The 27,999-nt window shown below is 41.1% G+C and overlaps 2 protein-coding genes and 1 long non-coding RNA gene across 4 annotated transcripts; all 3 read right to left on the bottom strand.

Moving 5' to 3' along the window:
* Window positions 1-8: 8 nt before the first annotated feature.
* LOC113146015 (uncharacterized) lies at window positions 9-1,341 on the bottom strand. The gene is made up of 2 exons (XR_003297308.1): window positions 1,222-1,341; window positions 9-144 (listed from the first exon to the last, which is right to left on the bottom strand). It is a non-coding gene; the product is annotated as an uncharacterized LOC113146015 (long non-coding RNA).
* An 8,200-nt stretch (window positions 1,342-9,541) lies between these two features.
* On the bottom strand, window positions 9,542-17,753 carry rhoab (ras homolog gene family, member Ab). Its single transcript, XM_026333079.2, has 5 exons — window positions 17,646-17,753; window positions 12,512-12,669; window positions 11,009-11,129; window positions 9,985-10,115; window positions 9,542-9,789 (listed from the first exon to the last, which is right to left on the bottom strand). Exons 2-5 carry the CDS (start codon window positions 12,665-12,667, stop codon window positions 9,616-9,618), a joined length of 582 nt encoding a protein of 193 aa, XP_026188864.1. The 5' UTR covers window positions 12,668-12,669; window positions 17,646-17,753; the 3' UTR covers window positions 9,542-9,615.
* A 1,616-nt stretch (window positions 17,754-19,369) lies between these two features.
* Window positions 19,370-25,822, bottom strand: tmem115 (transmembrane protein 115). Of its 2 annotated transcripts, XR_003297286.1 has the most exons (4): window positions 24,340-25,822; window positions 23,400-23,764; window positions 22,200-23,170; window positions 19,370-21,913 (listed from the first exon to the last, which is right to left on the bottom strand). XR_003297286.1 is itself a non-coding variant. In XM_026333078.1 (3 exons), exons 1-3 carry the CDS (start codon window positions 24,829-24,831, stop codon window positions 22,867-22,869), a joined length of 1,161 nt encoding a protein of 386 aa, XP_026188863.1. In that variant the 5' UTR covers window positions 24,832-25,822; the 3' UTR covers window positions 19,370-22,866. The 2 variants fall into 2 exon arrangements, 1 of the variants encoding a protein (XP_026188863.1); XM_026333078.1 differs by having other exon boundaries at window positions 19,370-23,170.
* Window positions 25,823-27,999: the final 2,177 nt, after the last annotated feature.

The raw sequence follows: 27,999 nt of genomic DNA, 5'->3' as shown, positions 1-27,999 counted from the left end.
CAATTGAGTAAGAATCTCATAAAACCTTTTATTTGACATGTCAGCAATGACCGTACTACTAAGGCAAACAAAATGAGCACAACAAAAAGTAAGACCTCATATGCATGTTCTTCTTATGGGGTTGGACCTGTGACCATAATTTCTCTGAGGAGGAAAGACACAGAACAAGGTATGTCAGTTTAAAATATCCAAATGCTACTTTTGTCACATTGGGCCATAAAACACGCCTCCTACACACTCACTTCATTAAGACAGGATAATTAGAAACTTGTCACCAATCTTACCTGATCAGTCAGCTTACTCATTACAATTAATGACCTCCCACCTAGCCTGCACAAAAAGCCTCTGATTTCTCTGACAAGTGACGTCAATTAGTGCAATAGCGTGATCATTACTGGGCTCAGAGGCTGCCGCCGCCATTGTCTACAAGCCACACAGGCACACAGACAGCCATTAACTCACGCACATTCCCTGTGTTTCGTGAGTGGAGTGAAAATGCATCAGTTAATGAGCACTTATAGTGATCTTGTTGTTCTGTTTGTTTAGTTTGATGAGGTCTATGCCCCTGTTTTAGGCTGATTTGAAATGTCACTAATTCACAGTGTTTATGATAATAATGGTTGTCAAGTTGATGTAAGTGATATGAAGAGAAACAAGACTTTTTTAAGGTGTTTGTCAAAACCTAAACAATGTTATTTGACATTGATGCCTGCAAATAACTGGATGTCGAAGTGTAACATTAACACTAAGGGTCTGTTGAGCAGTGGAAGAAAACAGAAGCTATTTTTAAAATAAATATTTGTAGTTTTTATTTAACAAGAGGACTCATAATGGTTTGGATTGGTGATTAGCCTGAACCTTCCTTCTGAACAGAAATCACTTAAAAGTGTATAAAATGGTGGAAAATATAAGCTTTTTTAAACCATGTTCAGTTTGAAAATTCACTAGATTATATTAACATTAAAGGTAAACTATATAAATGTTACTAACGTTAACGTTAATGCCTTCTGTTAAAAGACAACTTAAGTTGTTTGTTGTTTTTGTTTTGTTATTGTGCCAACTAACTAACACAACAACCGTTTAAAGCACATAAACATTTCTTAAAGGACAACAACCTTAATACCAGAGATCTTAGTTGTATAGTATCATTTTTGAAGTTTCTGTGGACGATGAGAAATGTAAAACACTCCACATCCAGCATAATGAGATGCAAGAGCTCACCATCATTTGTCCTAATTTGTCCCTGCAGCTTTGTGAAGCGTCTGTGAACCTCACAAACTCCTTCTTCACCCAACAAGAACCGTGCTGCCATCTTGCGCTTCTTCGCGCCACTTGCCTCGCATTTCTCAAAAGTCGTAATCCCGCGAGACTCTTTCGGCGCGACTTGGTTCGTATAGGAAACTAGCAGTAAATATTTCGTCCTTTTTTATTGATTTATTTAAATAAGACGCTTTTTTTTTCACGTGGACAAAGTGGAGAAAACTGCTGCAGCGTTAAAGCAGAGAAGCAATGATTTCTGACTGGCTCATATGTGATGACATATTTGTACCGCTAGAGGTCCGTGTAAGATTGTGTACTTTACCAGGAGGTGGTCATTCAGGCTGTAATATGTTCAAACCACAATTTAAAATAATAAAGGTAAACAGATACTACCTGCAAATGTAACATATGATATGTATTCCAACGATATTTCAAATACCTAAATGCTTAATGTATTTTTAATGAATATTATTCAACATGCTGCAGTTGAGTTCTCTCCAATAATGAAATATAATAACAGTTTCTCCTACCAGATGTAATAAAACTGTGGAGAGAAGTTGACTCCATTGATAAATGCGATTTGTAAGTGACTCTTGACAGCAATAATAGCTATGTTTTAGTCTCAGATTGTAATCACTACAATAGCAACACAGAGTGTGTACATAGTTAAAAGCTTTATGTAGTAGCCTGTAATTTTCATTGGGGCTACATATTTTTAAACCTGGCCAAGAGAATCAAAGCAAAGTCTTTAGCAGATGTATTGGCGTTAACGACAGGGTGGTGTTGGTATTCTGAAGGAAGTGTGTTTGGGTTTGACCGTCCTGCGCGCTCCCATCGTGATGTGTTGAAACCTTTTGTGTGGGGGCGCGGCTGACGGGAGCGCGCTTGGTTGCTTATAGAGGTAGTGAAACTACAACAAAATAAGAGCATTACCACTGTGGTTGTAACCTAGTTAAGATTTAGAAGTTAAACAATAAGTGACTGCGCTCAATTGAGGACGAACAAACCAGTATGGATTCTTTCTTTTCTTTCTTTTTTTTTTTAAGTGAAATGTGTCATGGAGATAAACTGTTGTCCCACGAGAGAAAACAGAGGCTGATCGGTCACTGGGCGTTGTGTTTCAATGAGGAGACTCTAAAAATAAAACTTGGGGCAACAACAGAATAGGTGGGTGTGTGGATGACTCACGATCATGGGGCAATCCATGTCATAGCCTCCATCCAAAGTCATAACAAAAAATACACCCCAGACAGAGACACAGCAGCCAGTCCTACCAGTCTAAAGTCATCAACAAAGATCGTGTATTTAAGCGATGCATTCCATAGGAATTCTTTTTTTAAGTAACTACCAATCAAATATGTTCCGTTTTAATGTTAAAACTATCTATATGATCTTACTATACACAAGCACAGCAAACTACATAATGGCTGGTAAGTTAGTAAAAGGGTTCAGCCACATGGTTACCATTTCTTCATCTATTACATAATAGCTTTCCTAAACATCACCAGTTGTTTAATTCTGGGAGTTCATCCAACATTTGTCCAGCCGTCTGTGTGTCCATGTGTTCACCCGTGTGTTTATCTGACACAACTGGGATCATACACACAAAATAGCTCAGACTGAGTTGCAGAATGTCTGTATCCTCGCAAGACTGTTTTGTTTCAGGAGTAAGCCTGTACTGGGCTAAAGTTATCATGCCACAGTATTGTGGGACTCAGTTCCAGACAAGGGAGTAAAATTAAGGGTAAATGTTACTGTAAGTAACAAATATAAATATTTATGCCTCCAGATCGGACGTTGTCAGCTCACTTTTAACATCACTCCAAATTAGTCTAGTCTTGTTCGGGCACAAAGAATTTTGGGAAAATTGCAGCCCATAACACATAGGCTGGTTGTCACACAAACAGTAGCCAAACATCTGTATTTTGGGAGCTTTTGGAATTGGATGGACTTTTTTCTACCTGCAGAATTTAAAGGGCAAGGGGAATGACTGACTTCAGCAAGAATATGGGGTTTGTTGTCAAATGCTGACAAAGTAACTGTTTTATCAATAATTACTAGCCAGCACAGAAGTTACCCCTCCGAGGCTAAAGAAACAATTAGCTTGAAAACTCCAAATAAACCTGCTCTCTAGGTGGCTCTCAAAAGCTTCTGGTACTTTGGAAAAGCGACGGAGTGAATGGTCTTTGTTTTTCCAGAGAACAGATCCTTGTGTAACCCGCCCACTCGTTCCTCTCCCTGCCTCCCATTGGTCGCTTCCCATCTTCTCCCTCTCATCCTATTGGACAGTTCTGGCGGGCGATGAGCTCATATTGGTTAAAAATAGTCAGGCTCGCGCAGGGCTAAAAATAGAGCGGTATATAAACGGGCGGTTGAGCTGCTGTGCGCTCTAGTCCTTTCTGACCGGCAGCCGGAGGAGCAGGCGGAGAAGGAGACAGCGAGAGAAATAAACGGAGCTCAGGCTCGTCTCTCTCAGCAACAGCAGCAGCAGCAGCAGCCTCCCCCCCATCTCAGCCCTCTACAAGTGCTGCACCAGTGACTGCATTGTGTCTTACGTGATGCCCTGCCGCCAGTTAGGGTGGAGTAGGCAGTGACGAACTTCCTTCCTTCCCTTCTTGACTCTTTGGTTTCGATGCACGTCTCTCCAGAGAGCCCCAGTCGTTTCCTTTATAGGCAGACCATAAAATTAGCTGTGAGCAGAGGAGACGATGTTTTAATTAAATGACGAAGAGCCACAATACAATGTTAAATGAATTGTAATATCTTTGTCTCGGGCACATGTAGCTGACTGATCTGGGCCCCTTTGCCAGCACGTTGTCCATGATGTGTTTGAGGTCAGCATGGTGGCTGCAGACAGTCATCTCTGTTTTCAGTCTTTGTGCCTCTGACTGTTGAAAAAGATGCAGTTGGACATGATTTTGGTGTAACATTGTCATGGAATAGCAGCTCAGGTCCCGTGAGCCAAGTTCCTGCTGTAGACATGGAGGATGAAAACACTTAAATCAACCCATTACAAAACACTTTCCCCAGCAGAGCAGATACAGGTGTTGTCTGTTTAGTAACCAACATGACATTTGAGATCACAGGGCGGTAAACATCTGAATGCTTTTTGTGGACTTTGCATGCCAGATGTGCTGTTACCATACTTTTGCAGCCGTATTTGTTTATTTGTTTTGGGAATATTTGTACACGGTTTCTATTTTCTGAGCTGGTCAACCACAAAAAATAACAAAGCCAAGTGCTACTGATCTCTCAGAGTCAGGCCTAGTTCCATCTTCTAGCTAATGCATGGGTAATCTCATAGTTTATCATGGTCGTCTGCAAAGTGTTTCAATTTAGAAAATGCTGCTGGTTTTCAGTGTGTGTTTCTGTACAGATTCACATTAAACAACGATTTGAGCAACAGCTAACAAAGGACAATGTGTGGACAGCATTTTTCCATTAGCCTTGTTCGCTGTTGTGAAAAGGCAGCTGGTTCTTGTCACAGCTCTCTAGTTTTGCAGCTGTTTGGCTTTACTGAAGAAGATAAATACAGTGGAATTTGGAAGTTATTTTTCAATTGTCTGTCATTGGGAAACCAGATGTGAGATGCACCTTGTTAGTGCCCAGTGACTGACAGTGTTCTGGCTGATGGTGTGTTTTTTTTTTTTTTGCTTTCTGTTTGTTCGTTACACTGAAAGGTTAAAAGGGGGCCTCCTCTGATTCGTACGGAGCCGTTCTCAGTCAGAGAAACACAAGCTGACTTCTTGTTTCCTCTCACATCCACCCCGTGGTTCCTGCAATCCATCATTGGAGGCCTCCTCCCACTAGCCGTCCTTCGTTTTCTATGCCTGTTTATCCCACCTCCTCCTCCTCTTCCAATCATACCACACGAGGCTCCTTTATGAGCTGCTAACCATCCCTCCAGGCACCTCTCTGATGTAATAAGATGTCCTGAGCAGTATGAAAGGAATAACAGCCGCAAAGCCTCCAGTGTACAGAACGAAACTTCGAAGTGGTGCAAAACACTTTTTAAAAGGATTTTACAAATATCTATTTGCTCTCCTGTCTTGTATAAAATATCCTTCTGTCACAGCATTTTGCCTTGAGCTCTGGTGTTATTGAGCTTCTTCTCTGAACGCCAGTCAAAGTGGCTGTTTTCTCTTATTGAGCCCTCTCATCCTCAGTGCCACCAGTGGCACCAGAATAATGACAGATGAGTTTGGTCATTTATTGCTGGCTGTGCTAAGAAATTATGGCTTTTATGAGTATATTATCAGGGTTTATTAAAGTCCCTGGTAATTCAAAGCAGAATCAGACATGGAGAGATTTTTACCATTTGTGCTACATCAAAGTACGAGTGAGTTCATGGAGGTTCATGCCAGTCTAATTAGAAACCACTGGATGTGCTGCATGTAAAGAGAAATGTATATGTTTCTAGTTGAAAAAGTTAATGTTAATGCATGATCCTTATAAGCACTGTCCTGCTCATACATTCATTCGTTTTAGTCCGGGATTGTCACTCCTCCACACGGCCTTACACAACTGCTGGCTTTTATTGTTGTTCCACAGCAGCTCCACACTCTCTGCACGCACCTGCAGCTCCTCGATCTTACTCCACAACATCCAGCATCATCCCACACAGGCTGAAATTGCCTCACCTCAGCATCCTACACATTCACATCTCTGAGTGGTGCGGTGTGTCTTCAGCCAGCAAACATCCTAGTGATCAGTATTCTGCCTGGATTTTAGGCTTCGTCTGTGGTGACTGCAGGAATGTGGATTAGATGAACTACAGAATCTGCACTTACAGGATGATACATCGAATTTTTATGACTTTCTGGCAAAGTGCAATGTATTTAAAGACAAATAATTGATCTGACATTGATGTGTGAAATGCTCTGAGTTTTCAGTATGTGGTTTGTAGAGGTTTCATATTAAACAACTATTTGAGAAACCACATAATAAAAAATAACAATAGCTGGCACCTCCACATTCTGCAGGCCAGTAATCTTAAATGCTGGTTGGGTTCTTTGTTGTCTTGTGCAGTTATATTGTTGGAATGAACTACAGCTCTGAACAAGATTTTTAAACTCACTGCCACATGTGTCACTAGTAGAACTACAGCATTATCTGTATATGTTTTGCAATATAATGAACCCATAATCCTCACATGGGTTGGTGGAGGTAGGTTGAAAGTTTGGGATTTGATGGTGTAACGAATGTGAGATGAGGAAACTTATTAAAATGTAGTTTCAGTTGCTGCCCTACAAATCCTCATTTCGAGGGTGGGTGATTCACCTAAATCTCCAGTTCATGCTGTGCCCTCAATTATAATATATGCCTGTTGTGGACTACATTAGGAGGACAGATGTGATTTGAAGAGTCATTTGTTAAGAAGGTCAGACCCAAAATGCAACTCCTGTTGATGATGATGACTAAACAGTTTTTTAAAAAACAATTTGTCCAGGTTTTAGTTGTGTTATGCTCAGCCTATCATCAGAGGAAGGATTGTAACTCACTTGGTCAGATAAAAATCAATCATCCATCACTCCATTGATATTACACAGACAGTGATGGAGCTTAAAAGCCCCCTGCGCCCAAATCAGAGTGAATAGACGCTGGGTGTTATAGAAAGTAATTTATTACACAAACCAAAGCTAGTTTACAAATACAGTTTCCAGTCCTGTGCATGTGTATAGTCTAGTATGAACAAACCCACATTTCATATTTACAGACTTTGCATACAGCTTGATTTTCCTGTTCCTTTGTTTACATCACTGCTTCAGCATCCAAAATCAGGATTTAAAAATACAATAAAAACTAGAAATAAAAATCATTTGTACATAATGAGGAGACTTAAGTTGTTTTTTCCTTTTGTATTTTCAGCCAAATTTGTGCACAAACAAACAGAAAAAGAGCCAGCGCATGGTCCTAGCAATGCTCCAGACAGGCAGCCGAGAGGCCAGCCTTTCTCCTGACTGCCTAACAACAGCATTTGGCAGGGATGATTGACAGGTGGTTAAATCATCACAAAATTCAGGTAAAGAACAAAAGAATAAACTCAAGCAGCAACACATAAGCAGCCCCCAGTCTCCCACCTCCTATTTTTAAATACTGAGACAACATATTCATGACTTTTTTTTTTTTAAAGCAGAAAAAGTATAAAAACACAAGACTAAGTTTCTGGAACAGGCTCCTTGTCGGCCAGGAAGAAGAACAGGAGGGTACGACACTGTCAAAAAAGAACCTGAATCTGACAGTAAAACACACTGAAAAATGAAGGAAGGCTGGTGGCTTATAAATGTCACATGTGACTGGGCACCCTTACGTCTGAATAATAAAGGATGGTAATAAACTACCCCAAATCAAAGTTTCCCAACCTAGTTGGTTCATTCTCACTCTGCTCGTGAGTGATGTAGATTATACACAAGCTGCACCCCCCCCCCCCCCCCCCCCCCAGGAAAATTATAAAATAAATTAAAAAGTAAAACTGCCCAACCTTTCTATTATGGCATCTTGATATAAAAAAAAAAAAAAAAAAGACCATGTCATGTGTATCATGTTTGTCTTTTCATGCTTAACTGTTAAACCAGATGTCAGGTACAAACAGTTAACCAGAAAATCCAAAGATGTAAATGGTGGATAACATGGTATATCCCTGGCATGTTTATATCCTCAAACATGAACTAGTTTTGGTAGTTGTACATTTGACCTATATATACACGCACGCACGCATGTGCGCACACACACAGAAGTAATAGCTGTTCATCTAAAATAGGGAGATTAGTAAACACAATACTCTCATCTCCTTGTTCTTTGTCCTGGCCTAAAACCAAGGGAAGATGAGCACCAGCAGTCAGGTATGTGGACTGGGAAGGGATGGGAGCTGAGCCAGGGACAGACTTTGCTCAAGTTGTACTATGGAGGGCAGGAGGCTACCTTTGTCATCCAGTGGGATCACAATTTACCTGCCACCCTCCACTGACTGAGTCTAAAAAAAATTATTAAATGTTAAAGAACCTTCAGGTTCATAGTCATCCCCCCCCTTGATCAGAAAAACCAAATCCAGTAAAGATTCACCGGCATGTGGGGACATTAATATCTAGCCCTGGGTGTCACACTGCTGCTCCCGTGGAAGTGGAAGTTAACTTCACACTGCCCTGTAAACACTGCTATGGTAAGATGCCAATTGTAAAGCAGCACCTGGAACACAGGTGGTGATCTGAGCCACTTTAGATCATCGGTGAGATGATGCTGAACAGCAAATCGTTTTGTTTTTTTTTTAATTTTCAATTGAAACTGCACAAAAAGTTAGAGCAGCCGTTACCATGTGATTGTAACTAATCATCTCAGTAAGGGCTCATTGTGTTTGCCACAGTGAGTCTGTAAGCACAACATTAGCCACAGTGGGACAAAGCATGTGGCTCCATGACTGATAATACAACACACAAGACCAGGCCACCGGACAGCACTTCACTACTTTTTTAATACAGTGGACACGACAACCCTCTGTACAGTTAGCTGTTTTTTTTTTTTTTTTAAATTCCTAAATTCAACTGCAAGGTACCAAACCTCGAATCTGTTTAAAATGTGGTTTTTCGAGAACACTTGATTTTTAAAATCAAAAGGTAATCTGCCTATTGTTGGGGCTTGTGTAATAACCTGCCCAGGTGACTATTGTAAATAAGCAAGCTGAATATGCAAAACTATGAGAACTGTCAGTTTTTGCACTGTTCGGTGTATAGTGTCGTCATGGTTACGCTCACATACTGCACTTCATTCTTTCTATCCGTGTCCAACCTCTCACCACCTCATCCCTAATTGCAGGTATGAACGAGTGGAGCTAAATAGTCATCTGGTGGCCATATACAGTGGCACTTGTTTACTGTGCTATGTAATCACCTCCACCCAAATGGCAAGTCATCCAAACAGGAAATTAAACTTTATGCGTTGTCCACACGAAGCACGGTCACTCGAACATCCCATAATTCACTAGCACCTTTATCAGTTTTACCAGTCAGCTAGAGTTTTAGAAAGGACCAGGATCGATCTTTATCAGTGTAAGTGGCTTGTTGAAAAGACGAAATGTACCAGCATTCGGCCGGTGGCTGGTGTAACTATCCCACCTTGACTGTAAACCCACAGGTGGAGCCGAATGGTTTACAGCGGTAGTCATGTACTGTGCTCCCTTCTCCCCATCCACGAACCCAACCCTCTCCATCAGTCCAACAAACAGCCATTTTACAGCGGAAGTCATTTACTGCACTCTTTTCTTCCCCTCCCTCCCTCCCTCTCCCATCTAGTAATCCCTGTCCCTCCCGAGCCCCAGGTACAGTAGCCCCTGGTGAAAACAGTCCAAAGATGTCGGCTGTTTTACAGCAGTACACATTTACTGGTCTTCTTTCCACGGCGGGCCTGCAGTGCCGCCCTGGTGGCCATTTCAAACACCTCCCGCACACCATCCTTGGTCTTAGCAGAGCACTCCATGTAACCAAATGCTGCAATCCGTCCAGCCATGTCCCGGCCCTCCTCTGACTTCACTGGCTCCTTTTGGGTGAAGAGGAAACCAAGAATTTGGTTTAAGAACTCATTAGCTACACTCCTGAATATTCACAGATAAAATACCAGCAGTACTCATGGCTCACTTCACAGACTTCTTATGTCATGTGTATTTTATAGTATTAAATTAAAAAAAACATGTCTCAATAATGCTCAGATCTAAGTAGAGTTGAATCCATGTACCTGCTTCATCTTGGCCAGCTCTCGGCGTGTGTGATCGTCATTACGCAGGTCTTTCTTGTTTCCTACCAGGATGATGGGAACATTGGGACAAAAGTGTTTGACCTCTGGGGTCCACTTCTCTGGAATGTTTTCTGTGGATGAAAACACACATCAGTAACCACGGGACCAGGCTTTTATTTTGTGCATCTATCAGAGGCAGGTTATTTTTTTTATTTACTGTATTTTTTATTTTTCCAAGTGGGGGATAATCCTTCTAGCAACCGGAGACAACCACAGCTGAATAAAAGGGAAAAAAAGACCAAACACTTGAACCAGTATTTATATAGTTTCCAGTGTACTGCACTGAACCCACTGTTGCTCTGTGGAGCAATTTCTCTTGTCTTTTTTAAAACCGTATTTGTACATCTCACTGGGTGAATCAATGTAGCACCCACAAAAAAAGCAATTTGATGGCACGGTAATCATGTTATCTTATATTTTGTTATTAAGAGACTTAAAAGATTTCAGCATTTTGATTTGTGTAAAGGTCACAATTTAATTTATAATGTGAATCACTGAAAAGACAATTTTGCTCATGAACAATAACAAGCCTCCACATCTCTACAATGCTGCTTGTACACCGAAGTGTATTTGCTGAAGATGGTCAGGTAAAATTACTTTTGACAAGCTTTTGTACAATAAGCCTGTGTTCGATAGTAATTATAATAAGTGACGTCTCACTTCATTCTGTTCAATTTCCATATGATCAGTGAAGTGTTGTTCATAATCATTCTCAGAGAAAAGGTATGTGTTCTTGTTTAATAGCATGGCTCCAAACCACAAATGATTTGTGTCGGTGTGCGCTGGTGTGCATGTGAAAATGCAGGCAGTTACTCTACAAGTGGTCACAACAGGATGAACACAGGGCCCAGAAATAACTTATGAAAACGGAAAGATGGGGGAGTGCATAGGAAGGATGGTGATGCATGAATGTTTTTAGGTGCGTGTGTGTGTCTGTGTGTGTGTGTGTGTGTTCTGTACTCACCCAAGCTGTCAGGGCTGTCTATGGAGAAACACATGAGAATGACATCAGTGTCTGGATAGGACAGAGGTCTCAGCCTATCGTAGTCCTCCTGACCCGCTGTGTCCCAAAGAGCCAACTCGACCTGACAAACACACACATTGAAAGGCAAGAAACTATAAACCTATACCACAGATCAAGTTTTGTATTCCACAAAAAAAAAAAAAAAAAAAAAAAAAATCATGGTACCATGATTTAAGTATAAATGACATTCATAACGTTCACATTTATAAAGAATTTGATTGAGCTCTGAACTTAAAGTTCAATCAGTAAATATAGATGGTCAGTTTTTGACCTGGACAGATGACAATCAAATGGGGAAACAAAAAAAAGGCATATCACCATAATCTGATATGAATAAAAAATAACCTTGATACTATTGCAAACATCTTTGGTAATGCATTATTAGTAACCAAATACTGCATATTTGAAAAACTGCATCTGGATTCTGTGAAGGTGACATTAAAAAAAAAAAAAACAAAAAACTGACTGCACAGCTAAATATGGAAAAGAAACCAGAACAAGACATTTGGAAAACTGTGACACTTGACTAGAAGTAGCCTGAGTCCTTCTCAGTGGCTCAGAGAGTTAGAAATCAGCCAGCCAATAAAGACTCAACGTCCCAGAATCCCATTAACCCTGAATGAGGTCAGGACGTGTGGGTTTGTGACTGATAACTTGGGCTGGGTGCCGCAGTCATTCGAAGAAGCACACATACAGTACCTAATAAATCACCAGAACTGTAACACTAGAGACTATAACCTAATTTCTGAATTACAGTGGATATTTTTTGGTGCACAAAAAGCTAAACTGAATCAGGCCAAAACATCATAAGTCTGTCTGTCTGTTAAGGCTATAAATCAAAACACTGTCTGAATCCTTGGCTGCTGTGTCTTAGCACAGCCTGTGTGTTAGTACATCAATTAACATATTTTAGATAAACTGTACCATCATAAGTAGACCTAGGAATAGTTTGACAATAGATATGAAGGCCTGTGACTAACATTCAACTAATGCAACCTGTAGAAGACCAGACTTAGAAGATGACTGCTGCAGTGTGAGGGAGATGTGAAAATAGAACAGTACAGTTTTATCAACACTTGGCCCTGAAGGAAGAATTAAGGCGCTGAGCATGATTAAGCAGGCAGGAAATAAAATTAACCCAGATACAAGCACAAAAAAAAAAAAAAAACATTGCTGAGACTAAATGTGGCATGGACAGGTAGGAAACCCAAGTAGGCTACTGAATAGTGTCAGAGGTACAAACTCTATTAATTTGTTTATTGAAAATGTCCAGGTTGGAGTAATTTAATGACATTTGTTCATCACACAAAGTCACTTGACAAGGGTGTAAAACAGCTTTAAAAGGTAAAGTGTTGAATCAATCCATCCATCCTAAGGCACCACACTAAAATTAAAACAGGAAAGACTGATAACAGCAGCACAGATTTGTTGCAATTGTCTCACCTGTTTTCCGTCCACTTCTATGTCAGCAACATAGTTCTCAAATACAGTGGGGACATAGACCTCAGGGAATTGGTCCTTGCTAAAGACAATGAGAAGACAGGTCTTCCCACAAGCTCCATCTCCCACTATCACCAGCTTCTTACGGATGGCTGCCATCCCTAGATGGAAGTAAGGATGCAAAGGTTAGAAACAAGAACACAAAAGGAAAAGGATAAAGAATCAGAAGTGCTGCTGTCACATCTGACTATCCAAAACTGTTCACATCAGAACTGTTGCAAGGGGCATCTATTCTGTGCCCAGGTCCATTTTAAAACGCAAACAACATGCGTGACAACCTGTTGCATGAAAGCAGTGGGCTTTGTGCAGTGATAGACAGTGCAAGTGCACCATGCAACACTACATTTTAACACATTTAACCACATAGATGGAAAGCAGTGCTTCTAGACCTTCTAGACCTAGCCTTTCACGTGGGGGGGGGGGGGGGGGGGGGGGGGGTGATTAATGGAATCTGTAAAAAATGGGCTGCATATTTGAGTAATGCTTTTCTGTGAAACAAAGATTTTCAATGCTTGAGACTTATTTAATAATCGATTCCTGCACACCTGAATCCTGTCAAGTTGCATATTATGCTACGGTCAGAATGACAGGCATAATACAGTTACCACAGCACAAAAACTGAAATATGTCAAAAAACAATGCTGCAAAAAATGTAATGCAAATAGCTTTGACTTCAACATGTGCAGTGCACATGTGTTTGTGTATATTATGGCAACATAAGAACTAGGCAGGGTGTAATTGAGAAAGGATCCAGTGTACCGCAAGTATACAAACGTAAACATAAAATGCATCATTAAGGGGCAGCACAAAATCCATATAACCTGCCAAGAAATAAAAGGCAAGACCTAACGTATGTATCAATAAGGGTTGAAAAGAACAAGCTTACCAAAGTAAGTTATGGGAAATCACATTCACCAAATTCAGTGTAGATGTTGATTTTCTACCGATGCCAAACAAAAACACAAAGAAAACAGCAAGTTCCCTTTATACGTGAACAGGCACAACATCCAAAAAGTCCTAGTGCCTGGGCGTGCAAAATGAGCACAATCACTTTATTCACCAAGTGTACACATCAAACACCTCATCTGCCTTTGGTACTGCCTCACACACAGCTTTCACACTAACACAGTACATGTACTGTGTACTTACTAACTGCACAAGGACAAACAGGCCTCACATTGAGAGGCTAATAAATCACATCCTGAACGGTTGTTTCCTCCCTGATCCAACAAGGTGCTGCACTGTGCAGTGTCGATCACATTTTTCGACCCTGCTCCCGCCATCAAAGTGAGTCAGCTGCAGGTGTGGAGAATACACTCCCCAATGCCTCTCCTGTTCTTTCTGAAGCCATCAGCCCTGCTGCAGCTTTGATCTGCAGCAGGGCTGTAAGCACAGCCCAGGTTAGAGGCTCAATCCTCTGTCACTTTTGCCCCTTTGATCAAATATGTCTTGTTTTCAGGGTCTGTTTCTTTGAACTAAAATCATTTGATTAACTGCATATTGTGTAAATCTTACATATGCTTTACACAAGAAAAAGGGCTCTGGTTCAACCCAGCCCATCTTCCTTACCCTTCAGTTTTTTTTTTTTAATTTTTGTCCATACAGCAGTTTGTATGTGACTGGCATTTTCATATTCTACTGTAAACTGAGTGCTGCCTACACCATGTTTAGCTTTGCAGCTTCAGATTGCATATTCAGTCCATTTCTGATCGTAAAAAACAAAATCTAAACATGTAAGAACCTGACACCTCAATGAGTGAAAGACAAAAATTACCCTAGTTAAAAATTTGTCCATTAATATCTGACCCTGAAATGTACCAAAGTGTTGCGAGATGCTGCAAGCATCCTATAAATGGTAGACGATTACTCTAAGTAGGACAGCAGTGTCAAAAAAAATTAGACCATTCCCTCCCTGACTTGAGGAAAAAGGAAAAGACAAAAATGGGGGCAGCTTTACCCTAAAGGCAGGTGTATGGTCAATGTTTGTAATGTTTGACTGGTGGCAAAATGGAAATAATGTACCCTCACTTAAACAAATGCAGCTTAGGTGCCTATAAGCAAGTCATTAAAGCTCTAATTGTTCCTTTAGACTTGCTTAACCAAGAAAACAAAAAGATACAAACAAAAAAGGCAGCAACAGAAAATCAGCCACAAGCAGTGAAAATGTGTTTCAACAAGCAGGGGCACACACACAACACGAAAACACACCAATACTGATGGCGGTGGAATTCACTATTCCATAAACGTGACGGTGCCATTCACTACGACCATAAGGCCGCAGAAATTTTTTTAATGTGTACCGGCAAAAAATGCTGCATAAGAATTTTAAGTCTGGGTGACAAATCAAATCTAGCAAAACTGAAACTAAAACTATGGGCTGCAACTACAACATACCAATACACAAAATGTGAAAGCCTCCAACCACATCCAACATCTTTCTGATGTGTCAGTCATACTTCACCAGCCCAGATTTCAGTCATACTATAACTGAACAGGCTTGTCAAGCATTTTAAGTGACACATGTATGAGCAATGGAAGTGATGCAATTGTTGCAGCTATGGCCTGCGGACATCCACGTGTTATGGGTTACTTCCAAACTCCCTTTTAGTGCAAAGACTTAAAACATCCTACGTATGCCAAAGTAATGGCCAGCTGCTTATTCGAACTATGTCGGGTGCCACAGAAACATACAAATCGAGGTAATGTGAAATGTGCTTCCCTGATCGATTATAATCCTGCTAGATAACAATAACCAAGCTGCATGCAGGAACAGACAACAGATAAAAAGAGACACGACCAAATTGACAGCCAGAGCAACCGAGAGCACTCCTGTGATCAACATCGTCAATTAAAACAGGAAGAGGAGGGCGCACAGCAACGGTAGGTCTTTTTGTCAATTTTGCGATTCACTTCATCAACTGACTTTCCCCACCAGGAATGGTTGATTCATGCTTCACATCCACACTGAAACACCACTGCAATGTGCTCCCAAAGCAGCTGTCCACATTTTCCTTTGCCGATTAACTGAATAAACCACACAATTTCTTAAATGAAGACATAACCTTTGGGATGGTTATGTATCCAGCATGATAATCCAACTGTCAACCTGTCAAACTCAAGACTTCTGACAGAAAACCACACACACATACACCCAAAAAGCTGACAAAGATTCTGTTGCGTTTTCCCTGATCAATCAAGTGAAACATTATTCACAGTGCCCCGTTTCCTCGTATGACACAGCTTTCAATGCATTATTAAAACGGCTACTGTGCGCTTGATGATTCATCAGGCTGTCCTTTAGAAAACCCCACACAGTCAACAGTTGAATGTGAAGGTCTGTGTGCTTTTGTGCCAGGAAATACCCTACAGTTTTCAGAATGGAAAATTAGCCCCAAATTAATACTTGACTGGCAGCAGATGAACATTTCAGTTTATAACAGAAACTTAGCGGGTGTTTCTCTTTTACCATCTGACATGTATATTTCCAGCGGGCGATGACATTTCAAATTAATCATTATCGTGGAAGAAGCAGAATTTTCTTAACCGCTCAAGTGGCCATTGAATGATATTGAATTTCAATCAGTCACCGTAACCTTCCTCCATTACAGTGGAGGAGAGGATATGATTTTATTTAACAGCTTCAAGGGTGACCGTGTGTAAAACCTGCAATAAAACCTACCATAAAACCTACCTTACACTGCCTCCTGCCTTTGGTACTGCACAAGGTATAAGAGTATTTTCTGACAGACTAAGGTTTTTCTTCATCAGCAGTGACAATAAAACATAAAATTATTATACTGAGCCTTTATTAAAAATATGAAATAGGAAATAAGATGCATCTGTTTGCAGAAATCTGTTTACAAACACTTGTTCATTCAGGCGTGAATGTCACATCTTGACACTGTTACACATATTGTCTAAGATTTTATTTGTCATTGTGCAGCTTTAAAGTTGGCTTTGCATTATATAGTTAAATAATATAATTCTCTTCATTTTATTTAGAAAAAAAAATTAAAAAGTGTCAATCATGAACCATACTGCTCCTTCTCTCCGAAGCTTATATCATGTCTCGAGCTTTAAAATTACTGGTGTAACTACAATAAAAAATAATAAACAAACATGTGATAGATTATTTTGTCACTGTCACTAAGCCCTATGTCCAGATGTTTTGCACACATGGCTGGGTTGAAAAGTGATGCATTATGGGGTGCGTTTAGCCACCGTAGCCAACGCACAGGAAAAAGTTGTGTGTCTTTGCCTGTGTGAGCTCCCAGTGTTTATTCAAACACTGTTTCTAAACCAGCTCTCCACTGGGTGGGTCACCAGAAAGATGGCGTCATCACAGAGGCAACAGATGGCTAGTGTGTCCGCAGTGGAAGAATGGGTGGGTGGCCCCGGTCCAAACTGAACATTATACACTAAAACGTGAGGAAGACTTCTCAGGGGCTGCGACTGTTCAAGACAAAACCCCATAACAGAGAAGATCCAAACTTAAAATGCTCAGCCAAGCAGAGAGTGTCTGTCCTATTGTCTCTGACAATAAAACGACGGAAAATGCAGGTCTGCGCCTGAGTGAAACTACATTTCTGGCTTATTTGATCCTTAAAACGTTAAAGGGTGTTGTCGTAAAAAACACACCGTCTAATTAATTACGACTAGCAGACATTCATGAAGTGGCGAGGAGCCGTTAGAAACCCGCCTGGCCAACCGAGGCAAGTCGGGAAAAGAGCCTTCATTGTTTGGCTACGGGTTATTCGTACAATCGAGGCCAGTCTTTACGGTTCAGTTTATATATTATAGCACCTCTGAAGTTATCACGGTTCACGAACAGCCCTTGGTAGAGTTTGGCCGAGTTTTTGACTGTGTGCCAAGTGCGGAAGCGGCATTAAATTGAGGCCGGTGAGGGGAAAAGCTAACTTGGCTACCGCTAGCTAACCCCGCTAGCTTCTAGCCTTGCGAGCACGGCCTTTCCAATCTCCGTAGAACTTAATATAAATAACCCCGTCTGCTTTTAAACCGAACGATATGAGATGAAGTGGCACTTTACAATTCTCGCGTATTAAAGAAAGTAGTTTACCTGTAGTTTCTGTGGATACCAATGGGATTTTTTCAGTGTTTCCCGGAGCAAAGCTGTTTCGCCGACGCGCTCGCTGCTTCCTCCCGTCTCAACCTGACACAATGAATTACTCACGGGAGCGCGCAGCCTGGGTTTGTAGTTTGGAGCTGGGGGGGAGGGGTAACGGGCACGAGCCTGAGAGCCACACCTGCGCGGGCACGAGGTGTGTGAGCTCCGCGAGCAGGGCAGCTCCTCAGCTGTATGAACATCTGTAACCTCGGTGCAATTACACCGTCTGATGGCGTTTTCTCAGCGTTCACGCTGTTAATGTGTATTTAAACGCAACACCAGAGGACTGTTTTTACCCCAACACTGAGCTTTGCAATGCTAATTATATTTAAAATTACAGGTTTGTTAAACTAATAACCAAGTAAACTAAATAAATCACTGTAGAGTAAGTAATTCTTCCTATTACAGGTACCACTGGTGTTTTTCACGGGGCTGCTTCCTATAATAAACCCTTGATTAGCTCACTTTAGCTTATGGCTAAACAAACAATAACTAACATTTAACGAGCACTGTACTGTTACAGTGTAAAATAAATGCTGGGGCTACACATAGCTGTTTAAATGAGCCCAATGAAGTATAACACTGGACCCGGAACTTCCACCATGATGAGCCAGGTGTAACCCAGTTCTTACTGCCCCACCTGGCGGTCAATTCAGGTAATTAAGTAAATGAAGAATCTTAGGGGGCAAATCATATGAAATAATAGGATGCTAAGATGTTTTTTCCTTTAATTTAATAAAACAAAAATAGAGAACAGATTGATAGAGAGACTGAGACAGGTCATCCAGCTGTAAAAGGTTTTAGAGTTCATTTTTAAGTAGTACTTATACTGTAATTATAGATGTTTATATGTCCAGTCATTTATGTCCTTTCAGGATTTCTCAGCCACACTGGTTAAAAGTTGAGATTAAAAGTACAATTTGAGAAAACAGTCAAGTAGATTTTTTGTTTTTGTGAGGCTATTCTGTAATTCTGCTATACTATTGTGTGCCTTATTTGCTGCTGTGACAATGTAAATTTCCCTGCTATGGGACAAATAAAGGTCCTTCTTATCTTATTTTAGTAATCTTCAGTGGAAATGCATTTAAAAATTAGCTTATCTTTTAATACAGAGTTGATCAAATTTGTGCAACTATCCACTTAATGGAAAAAAAAAATCTTTTTAGTATGCTAATTTGACAAATGAACAGCATCCTGCAGTAAACAAAGGTATCTATTTCAGTATGGATGTATGTTTTGTGGGATGGGATTAAGTCGACAGGTTGTTCTTCTGAGATAGTAAAATCTGGACATTCACAGCAGGAGAGCACAAAGCACAAGAGCAAAACAATGCCCAAAACAATTTAATTTCATACAATCATCTTTTATTTCATAGAGAATAAGAAATAGACAACTGAAACAGAAAAGTCTGTGCAATAGCCACAGAATATAGAGAGAGACTGCCATTAGTGTGAACAAGATCTGTTGGTGCAAAAGTAGAGAGAGATAAGGAAGATGAAAGTAATGAAAACTATTTAAAAATTGTGATATATCACATTTGCCTACAGGATAGTTAAAGAGAGCAGTATCATCTGTAATCCATCATTTATCCTAGGGCAGGAAAACACCAGTTACTAGTACAACTCAATTTTAAGACACTCTGTTGCCTGTCAAAGTAGCGAAAAGACAACTCAAGCTTTCAGAATATGTCATTTACTGTATCATAATCCAAGGATATGAAGTGATTAGTGGGTTTGTGCTATGATGTAGTCATGTTGCTTAATGCTTGATTTCATGTGTTTACTATAAAGCTTAGCTGAGGAGGCAACAGTTCTGAAACCCAGCGCCAAATTTTTTCACAAATCAAAGAACAGAGGCAGTGTTGCTGTCCTGCGTTACTGTATGAAGCACCCCAACAACTTAATTTTCTGCAAATGAAGACTAATGAACAACTTTAATATTAGCATTTAAAATAATTGAACAAACTTTGTATTTTCTGGGTACAAAAAAACTCATTAAATGCTGTTCATATAAATATTGTGAAACCCATGGAAAACTGGACAGTCAAGTGAAAAACAATTACTAGTTATATGCAGATAAATCCGTTCTTTCTCCAATTTATCAGCCACTTTAACAGAAGGCAATCCAAGAATATCTTTGTGTTTGGGTAAACCAGAGAAAGCACTTTCGAAGATTTAAAAAAAATCACCAAACTGCAATGAGAGTAGCTTTTTGACTGAAGGTCAAATTAGCCAGGCTCAAACCGAAACCTCAGTGCCAACTACATTTCTATGCCTGTTCATAGATCAAATTACTCAACTTCATCATATTATACAACTTTTATCCCCCCAGCACCTTATCCCCCCAGCACCTGTGCTAGAATGGTATTGCGGCATTTGTGATTTTTATCAATTTCAAGCTGAGTTGTGACAGCATTGATATAAAAAAATAAATAAAATTTAAAAAACACCATGCCATTGCCAGAGTAACTTGCATGTAAATGAAAATGAAAATGTGACCGTGCCGTTGTCAGTAATTACTGTATGTACAGGTTGATACTTTTCTTCCATTAATACTTCTGCTGGTAGAAAGCAGCTTGAGATTTCAGTTATTTGACTGCAGCTTAACCGTCTCCACTTTAAAGCAGGATTTGAATTGGTTCTCATGTGAAAGAATGCTTTTCATTCTCGTGTCCAGTCATTCATGTAAATACTATCATTCGTTCACATTTAATGACAGAATGGCCCAGGTAAACCTTTTCTTGCCAAAATAAAAGCACAGTGAAATGAGCAGAAGAAACAGTGAGAAACACAGGATAGCACACACAGAATTTCATCACATTAATATGGCTTATCACTCCCCTTAAATAATTCATTTTCATCATATAAAGAGCAACTGTTTCCCATTAAATAAGATTGTTAATAAATGCCAATTCACTTTACTGAGTTCTCAAATTTCTGTGGATTACCAGTATAAGAAAAAGCAGTAATTTAGATGCAGGATATTTCTGTTGGCTGTCTCTCCAGCTCTACCTCATCCAGTTTGACCTTTGTTTTTGCAAACCACAGGCCACTATTACTGTTGCTGTTAAATTATAGTAGTTACTGATTACATGTGATCATTTTCGTATGTTTCAGGTGTATACCCACTTAGCCAGAGGCAAATGAAATGATCAGTAAAGCCACCTCAGGATTATTATTCTTCATAAATTCAGATCAAATATTAAATGGGGATAAACACAACTATTGTAAATTACATTTTGGCAGTAACCAGTATATTTATTCATTTAATCCAAGCATTTTGTGTAGTTCCCACAAAAGTGCTTCACTGATCATTTCAGACAAGCACATGGAATCTGCTGTGGTACTGGCTAAACTGAGGTTTGTAGCCTCTGAGATTTTAAAGGCCTTGACACAAAAGCTCTTATGACCAGGAACAATTAACTTACTTACTTATTCATTGCCTTCTGAAGGGTGAAGAATAATGTGAACCTCACATTAAGTACTGTAATTGTTAAAACTATGCAGTTCATGTTCACTTTAACTATTGGGAATTTCTGTTTTTAAGAGACATTTTCAACCCTTTGATCCCAAATTCATGAGTTGAAAATCTGTTTTTCAGTTTATGATCATCTGCAATGTTAGAAATAAAGTGGCTGCAATTAAGTTTAATAAACAAGGACAGGCAGGACATTGGGACTTCAATCATTTGTAGAATGGGACACTTACAATGATGACAGCCTACAACGTGAATTAATCACTGACCTTTTGGTCTGCATAGAACTTCTGAAACATTTTAGATGAAACAATTCAGCTGCCCATCAACGTCGCTGGAAAACTATTCACCACTGCCTGCAGCTTGGCACTGTGAAATGAAAGATGGTACAATGCCTGGGGAACCAGTGACAGGCTCACTATTGATCAATGTAAGCACCCTGTGCCTACGGAGTCATTTATCCTCATGATTAACTGCCTGACACACAAGTCAGAAGACTGTGACAGCACTGACACAACCTCTGAAAAATGCAACTCACAAATCACTGTCATTAAAACCTTAAAAATATACCATACAAGGCTATTCTCTGCCCTTCTCCTTTCAAATTTGCAATTGGTGCTATCAAACCATAAGACACCAACCACTTCTCTGTATCACATGCATTCAAATAACTATCCTCATCAGTCCTAGAGGGTAGAAGTGTAAAACGTGCAGGGTGATGATCCAGGATTAGGCCTAATGTTAACCTAAAAAAAAAAAAAAAATCACCGTCAAAAAATAAGCTGTAAAACAAAAATCATCCACAGATCTGAGTGTAACACCATTAACATGTCTTGTTAGTGCACTGAAACAAAGTTTGTTTTTTTGATGTTTGTTTACTGATGCACAGACCCAGAAGAAGAAAAAAACAAACTGTTCTCCATTGAGCAACACACTGGGGAATAAAAAAAATGTGTACATGGTCCATTCTCTGCGTGTCATTCCAGAAAGACACTTCTTGGCAAACAAACCTAGTTGAGAAAATTCTTTCACCTGGCACTTCTTCAAATTCTGAAGTTTTGTGTCATAGTTCATCAGCAGGACGGACCTGGAGCAGCTTCTTTCCTCTGGTCCAGCTAATGCCACTTTTCAAGACAAAGAGTGAGCCTTTCATCAAGAATCAAGCACTCAGCATGAGTCTCTGTAATTGGTGGCTTTCTTGTAGCAGGCAATCAGAACAACTGGCTGCTCTGAAAATGACTTACAAAAAGAATATTGTACAACCACTTTGTTATTTATTCAGAAAGCAACAGAAAGTGAGACATGAAGCAGTAGACAGAGCTCTGCAAGTTGAGATTAAGTCCACACAAGATAGAATTTCTGGTCGACTTTTGGTTGTATGCAGAAAGGAAGATAAGAATAATGTTTCCAAATGAGCCCAGCTACACTGACCATTTACACCATGTCTGAACTGAAAGCACTGTACAGTTATTACCCCTTTGGGCTTCACGATGACATTGACAGAGTGTTTGTGAGTGCACAGTTGTGTGTATGAACTGGTCAAATATGTTATGTGTGTAGGCATGTGTGTGTGATAAGTGTATACCTAATAACTGTCACTGAACAGATTAGTATACTAGCCAGAAACGCTGAATTCACTTGTATACTTGCCCGTGACATCAAATAGAGCATGTGTATCTGTACACTTGCGTTCTATTTGTTATGATCTAGAAGGTGCATCCTCGAAGCTGATAATGCTGGACTCTGGGTGTTGTGCTCCGACTGTGGATGGCGCTCCGCCGCTCTGTGAGGATGAGGAGGCGGAGGACAGGGAGGCGCTAACAGGTCCGATTGCTGGTCTTGGCATGGAGGAGGAGGAGGGGTCTCGCCCAGCTGAGAGAAGCGGCACTGTGTCGGTTCTGACCTCGTCCTCGTCGTCATCCTCCTCATCGTCCATGCTGGGCCAGGCAGATTGGTCCTCCACGCGCTTTAGACGCTCGTTCAGAGCTTTGAGGGCCAGTTGTCTGGAAGGAAGGAAGGAGGTAAGTCTGCATTAATACCAGCAAGATTAATTAAAAAAAAAAAAAAAAAAGCTTAACCTTGACCCCTTGACAATTACAAGATCACATCTGGCTCTGTGACCAATGATATTTAACTAATATATCGAGTGCTAGCATAATTTCAGTGTATAAGAATGTAAGAATATTTATAGTGATGTCCAAGTTTAACATCTTTGTCCCTGCTCTGACTCACCTCCTCCTCTCTGCATCCTGTGGATCTGTCCCTGGCAAGCTGATAGTGATGGAGGAAGGTGCACCCACATCATATCTCTTAACCATCTTCCTGCACACCTTCATCTTCACCAGAACAGAGTGTATTGGCCCAGCCAGCAGCCCCACGGCCGGCTGCAGTGCCTCAGGGAAGAAACTTGCAAAGGCAAAGTGGTCTGACATGTCCCCACGGCCCCGGCTGTGCCTCTGGTAGAAGCGCAGGTAGACCCAGCCAGAGAGGGCACCGTAGCTGTATGCAGCCAGAGGGGCAGAGCTGTCAAGCAGTCCAGAGAGGCGCAGTAAGGCCAGGAGGAGCAGGACCAAAGCTGGAGCTGCTTTGAGTCTCACCTAAAAAAGGATGAGGTGACAGATTTCAGTTCCTGTAAACAAAAATGATCAGGCAAACGAGCAGCTACAGACCAACATGGCTGCCAATTCCCACATTTCTCTCCAGCCAGCTAGATCCAGGAATGGGAACACCAAACAATAGCTGGTCATATGCCAGGGTGGGTTGGTTAAAAGACAGCTAATGGGGTCTTCAGCACAGAACTGCAGCTCAGCAGATTTAAAGTTAAAATGTAAATGAACAGATCGCACTGTAGCCCAAATTTAGAAGAGGGTCACATGCCTTAGCCAGATAAACAGAGCAAACACTCAACAGCTCAGTTGTTGACCTGTAAACCACTGGCTTTATTACAACACCATGAGCACTGTATGTGAGAGTAAAGTGAAAGTCTAATATATGTATAATATATATACAAGCTGATTAATATATATTACAACACCACATCACCACAGTGAGAATGAACTGCTACTTGAACAGGTAAATGACAAAAAAACCCAAAAATCATAGCTTCTCAAATAACACACTATTTAAACACTATTTAAATATGTAGCATATTTTGTAATATATTTAGCCTCACCTGTGGCACTCTGAGCACAGTAGTATCCCCCATGGTCTGCTTCAGTGCCACCAGGACACCCCCAAGGAACCCAGCTGCTCCGTAGACCCGGACTGCAAATAGGAAGTCCAGGTCAAAGGTGGCCACATAGGTGAGGAGGTAGGAGAGGCCCGCCAGGAGGCCTGCAGACACATTAACCACTGCGAAAAAGATCAGGAGCTCCAGGGCACCCCACAGGGGCTCCAACAGGCGCCCACAGGCCATGACTGTCCCCACATTGGCTGCCACACCCCAGACATGCTGCTCCACCACCCCATGGGTCACCAGTGTCCACACCCAGAAGTTGGGTGGAAACAGGTATCCTGGGGTCACTCCGAGTGCATATGGAGTGTTGACAGCCCATGACAACAGATAGAGGAGAACTACCACAGCACTTATAGCTTTCACCACCACACTGGTGCTGGCAAGGGCAGCCAGAAAGTGCTGTCGTGCTACAGGCAGATAACGATTCATTGCGATCTGTTCTGAAGAGGATCCTTCTTCAGCTAATTAACTTAGCAGCGTGAAACAATAGATCACTTGCTACAGGTGCAGCGGATCTTGGGTGCTGGTGTGAGATTAACAATGCCAAGAAGAACAGGTGACGCCCGTGAGTCCCCACAGCATCAAAACCCACACTTCTCTGTGAATCTTCATCCGGGATACTGTCTTTCACCTGAATTATGACAGCTTTGGTAATCACCTCAGGAAAGGTATACTCCCTCTGTTCAGTCTGTGTAATAAACTTCGATAGGCCACTTTAAAACGTTACATCTGATCTTCTGTAGAAAGTGAAGAGTTGGGGACTAAGCTGATTCTCAGTCCAACAAGGTAAACTTTGGGCTGCGGTCGATAAACACTGCAGAAGGTGTGATAACTTCAGCTAGGACACCTTTGTTCTAGCTGCCCAGCTGGCGACCTTGAGTCGCCGAAGTCCACCAGCAGCTAGCAAACAGGTGTTAGGAGCCAAATATGCAGATCCTCAGGGAAACGAATACACCCCAGTGCCAGTTCCTTCAGGTGATCTCGCTGAGTTAGCTTGTAAACACAGGGGAGCTAACGTTAGCCAGCTTTCGAACTGAAATCTACTCGAGTTAGGCTGGTTTATATCCGATACGAAGTTACGTCTTCGTTTGAATATAAGTTAATGTAAGTTTAGAAAATCTGCGTCGATCAAACCAGCCCACGGAGCTCCAGTCCCGGTCCTCTGCGCTCTCTCGGCCCAGCGTCCACCGGGCTAGCCCGAGGATCTGCCTTAGCTGTCGACAGGCCTTCAAACAATGTTAGAGCCGCTTCTAAAGCCGCGTAATTTCGTGTGTGGTCCACAGCGTCTTTACAAACGACCCCAGCTTCATTCGTTTATTTTATAGCTCTGCTGTCTCTAGAGAACATGTCGCCAAAGAAAATTATATTAACGTTAGCTATACTGACAGACACTCCGCCTCCCAGTACGCTCAGCGACTGACCTGCCACCGTCATCAACAATCACTAGCAGAAAAACACGCAATCACGTAACGTTGGAACTCCAGAGCATGCTGGGAAATCGAGTTTTTAGCCACACATTTTAGACGTCTATACATGTTATATTATATTTTAAAATAAAATAATTACATTTATATAATATTTTTTTAAATATTTTACTATAGAATCTTTCAAGTAAAAATATACTGCTTCGATACCTTATTATTGAAATGGATTTAAATCCATTCTAGGTTAGTTTGGGGGGAAATATTGTACTTTTCACTGCATTGCATTTATCCGAGGGGAACACTGCAGATAGCTACACTGCTTAAAAACTTTGATTAATTTTGTTTGGCAGTGTTTAGTCAATAGTTCTAAATGCAACATCGAGGAGCCATTCTGCATCATTAATACCTTTATCTTTCATACATTTAGTAAATTTTGCAGTTAATACTTCTGCACTAGTAAAATAATGCTTTTATAGAATATTTTTGCATTGTATAGGTAAACTATAGGGCAGTAAAGGATCCTAACACTCCCTCCACATTCATATCTGACTAGAGGAACTGTCTACCTAGTTTGTTTTAAGATATTGTTCCTCTAGTCAGATATTAATGCAACCACAGGGGGGCACAATCCAGTGTCTTCCTGTGCCGGTCCCAAGTCCAGGTAAATGCAGAGGGTTGTGTCAGGAAGGGCATACAATGTAAAATTTAAGCCAAATCAAACATGCGAATCACAAATATGGCTTCCATACAGGATTGGACGTGGCCCGGGTTAACAACCGCCACTGGTGCTGTTGACCTACAGGGTGTCAGTGGAAATTGGACTACTGTTGGTCGAAGAAGGAGAGGAGGAAGGCGTGTTCGTGGGCAAAGAGAGAAGAGGAAGGGCAAGAGTGTAGGACTTAGAGTAGGGACTTTGAATGTAGGGACTTTGTCAGGGAAAACTAGAGTGTTGGCTGATATGATGGTGAGAAGAAAGGTGGATATCTTGTGTGTTCAGGAGACCAGGTGGAAAGGTAGCAAGGCCTATAGATTAGGAGCAGGGTTCAAGCTGTTTTATCATGGTGTGAATGGAAAGAGGAATGGAGTAGGAGTTTTCCTGAAGGAGGATTTTGCTAGGAATGTTCTGGAGGTGAAGAGAGTGTCATTTAGTTTGATGAGTCTGAAGCTGGAAGTTGAAGGTGTGATGTTGAATGTTGTCAGTGGTTCTGCCCCACAGGTAGGATGTGAGTTAGAAGAGAAGGAGAAATTCTGGTGGGAGATGGATGAGGTGATTCAGGGTATCCCTAGTGGTGAGAGAGTGGTGATTGGGACAGACTTCAACGGACATGTTGGTGAGGGAAACAGTAGTGACGAGGAAGTGATGGGTAAGTTTGGTATGTAGGACAGGAATGCAGAAGGAGAGATGGTGGTAGACTTCGCAAAAAGGATGGAAATGGCTGTAGTGAACACATTTTTCCAGAAAAGGCAGGAGCATAGTGTATGAGAGCTGTAAGACAGTGGTGAGGTGTGCTGTAGGGGTGACAGAGGAGTTCTAGGTGGAGGTGGGACAGGAGGCAGAGCTGGAGGTAGCAGAGCTGAAGATGTTGAGGTTCTCTCTGGGAGTGACGAGGATGGATAGGATCAGGAATGAGGACATCAGAGGGACAGCTCATGTTAGATGTTTTGGAGAAAAAGCCAGGGAAGCCAGATTGAGATGGTTTGGACATGTTCAGAGGAGGGACAGTGAATACATTGGTAAAAGGATGCTGAGGTTAGAGCTGCCAGGAAGGAGGCCTAGAGGAAGACCAAAGAGGAGGTTCTTGGATGTAGTGAAGGAGGACATGAGGATAGTTGGTGTGGGTGAGGAGGATACAGAGGATAGGGTTAAATGGAGGCAGATGATTCGCTGTGGCGACCCCTGAAGGGAGCAGCCCAAAGGAGAAGAAGTTCCTCTAGTGGGATATTAGTGAATTTAGACTGTGGTTTTATATTACTTAGATATTTATACAAGAATATTATTGCTCACTTTAAAATGAGTAATGTGCACATTTAATGATTATACAAGCAGTTCCTTAGCAAAAAAAAAAAACCCCAGAAAAACAATACAGCTGCATCGATTTTATTCTGGACAAATAGACACGTAGAATCACACAGACACACACATAAAATCACATACAAAGGCTGTAACAAGGAC

The sequence above is a fragment of the Mastacembelus armatus genome, chromosome 7, assembly GCF_900324485.2.
Source record: "Mastacembelus armatus chromosome 7, fMasArm1.2, whole genome shotgun sequence".
NCBI lineage: Eukaryota > Metazoa > Chordata > Actinopteri > Synbranchiformes > Mastacembelidae > Mastacembelus > Mastacembelus armatus.
The sequence above is the reverse complement of the archived record's forward strand: the minus strand, read 5'-3'. Positions and strand labels throughout refer to the sequence as shown.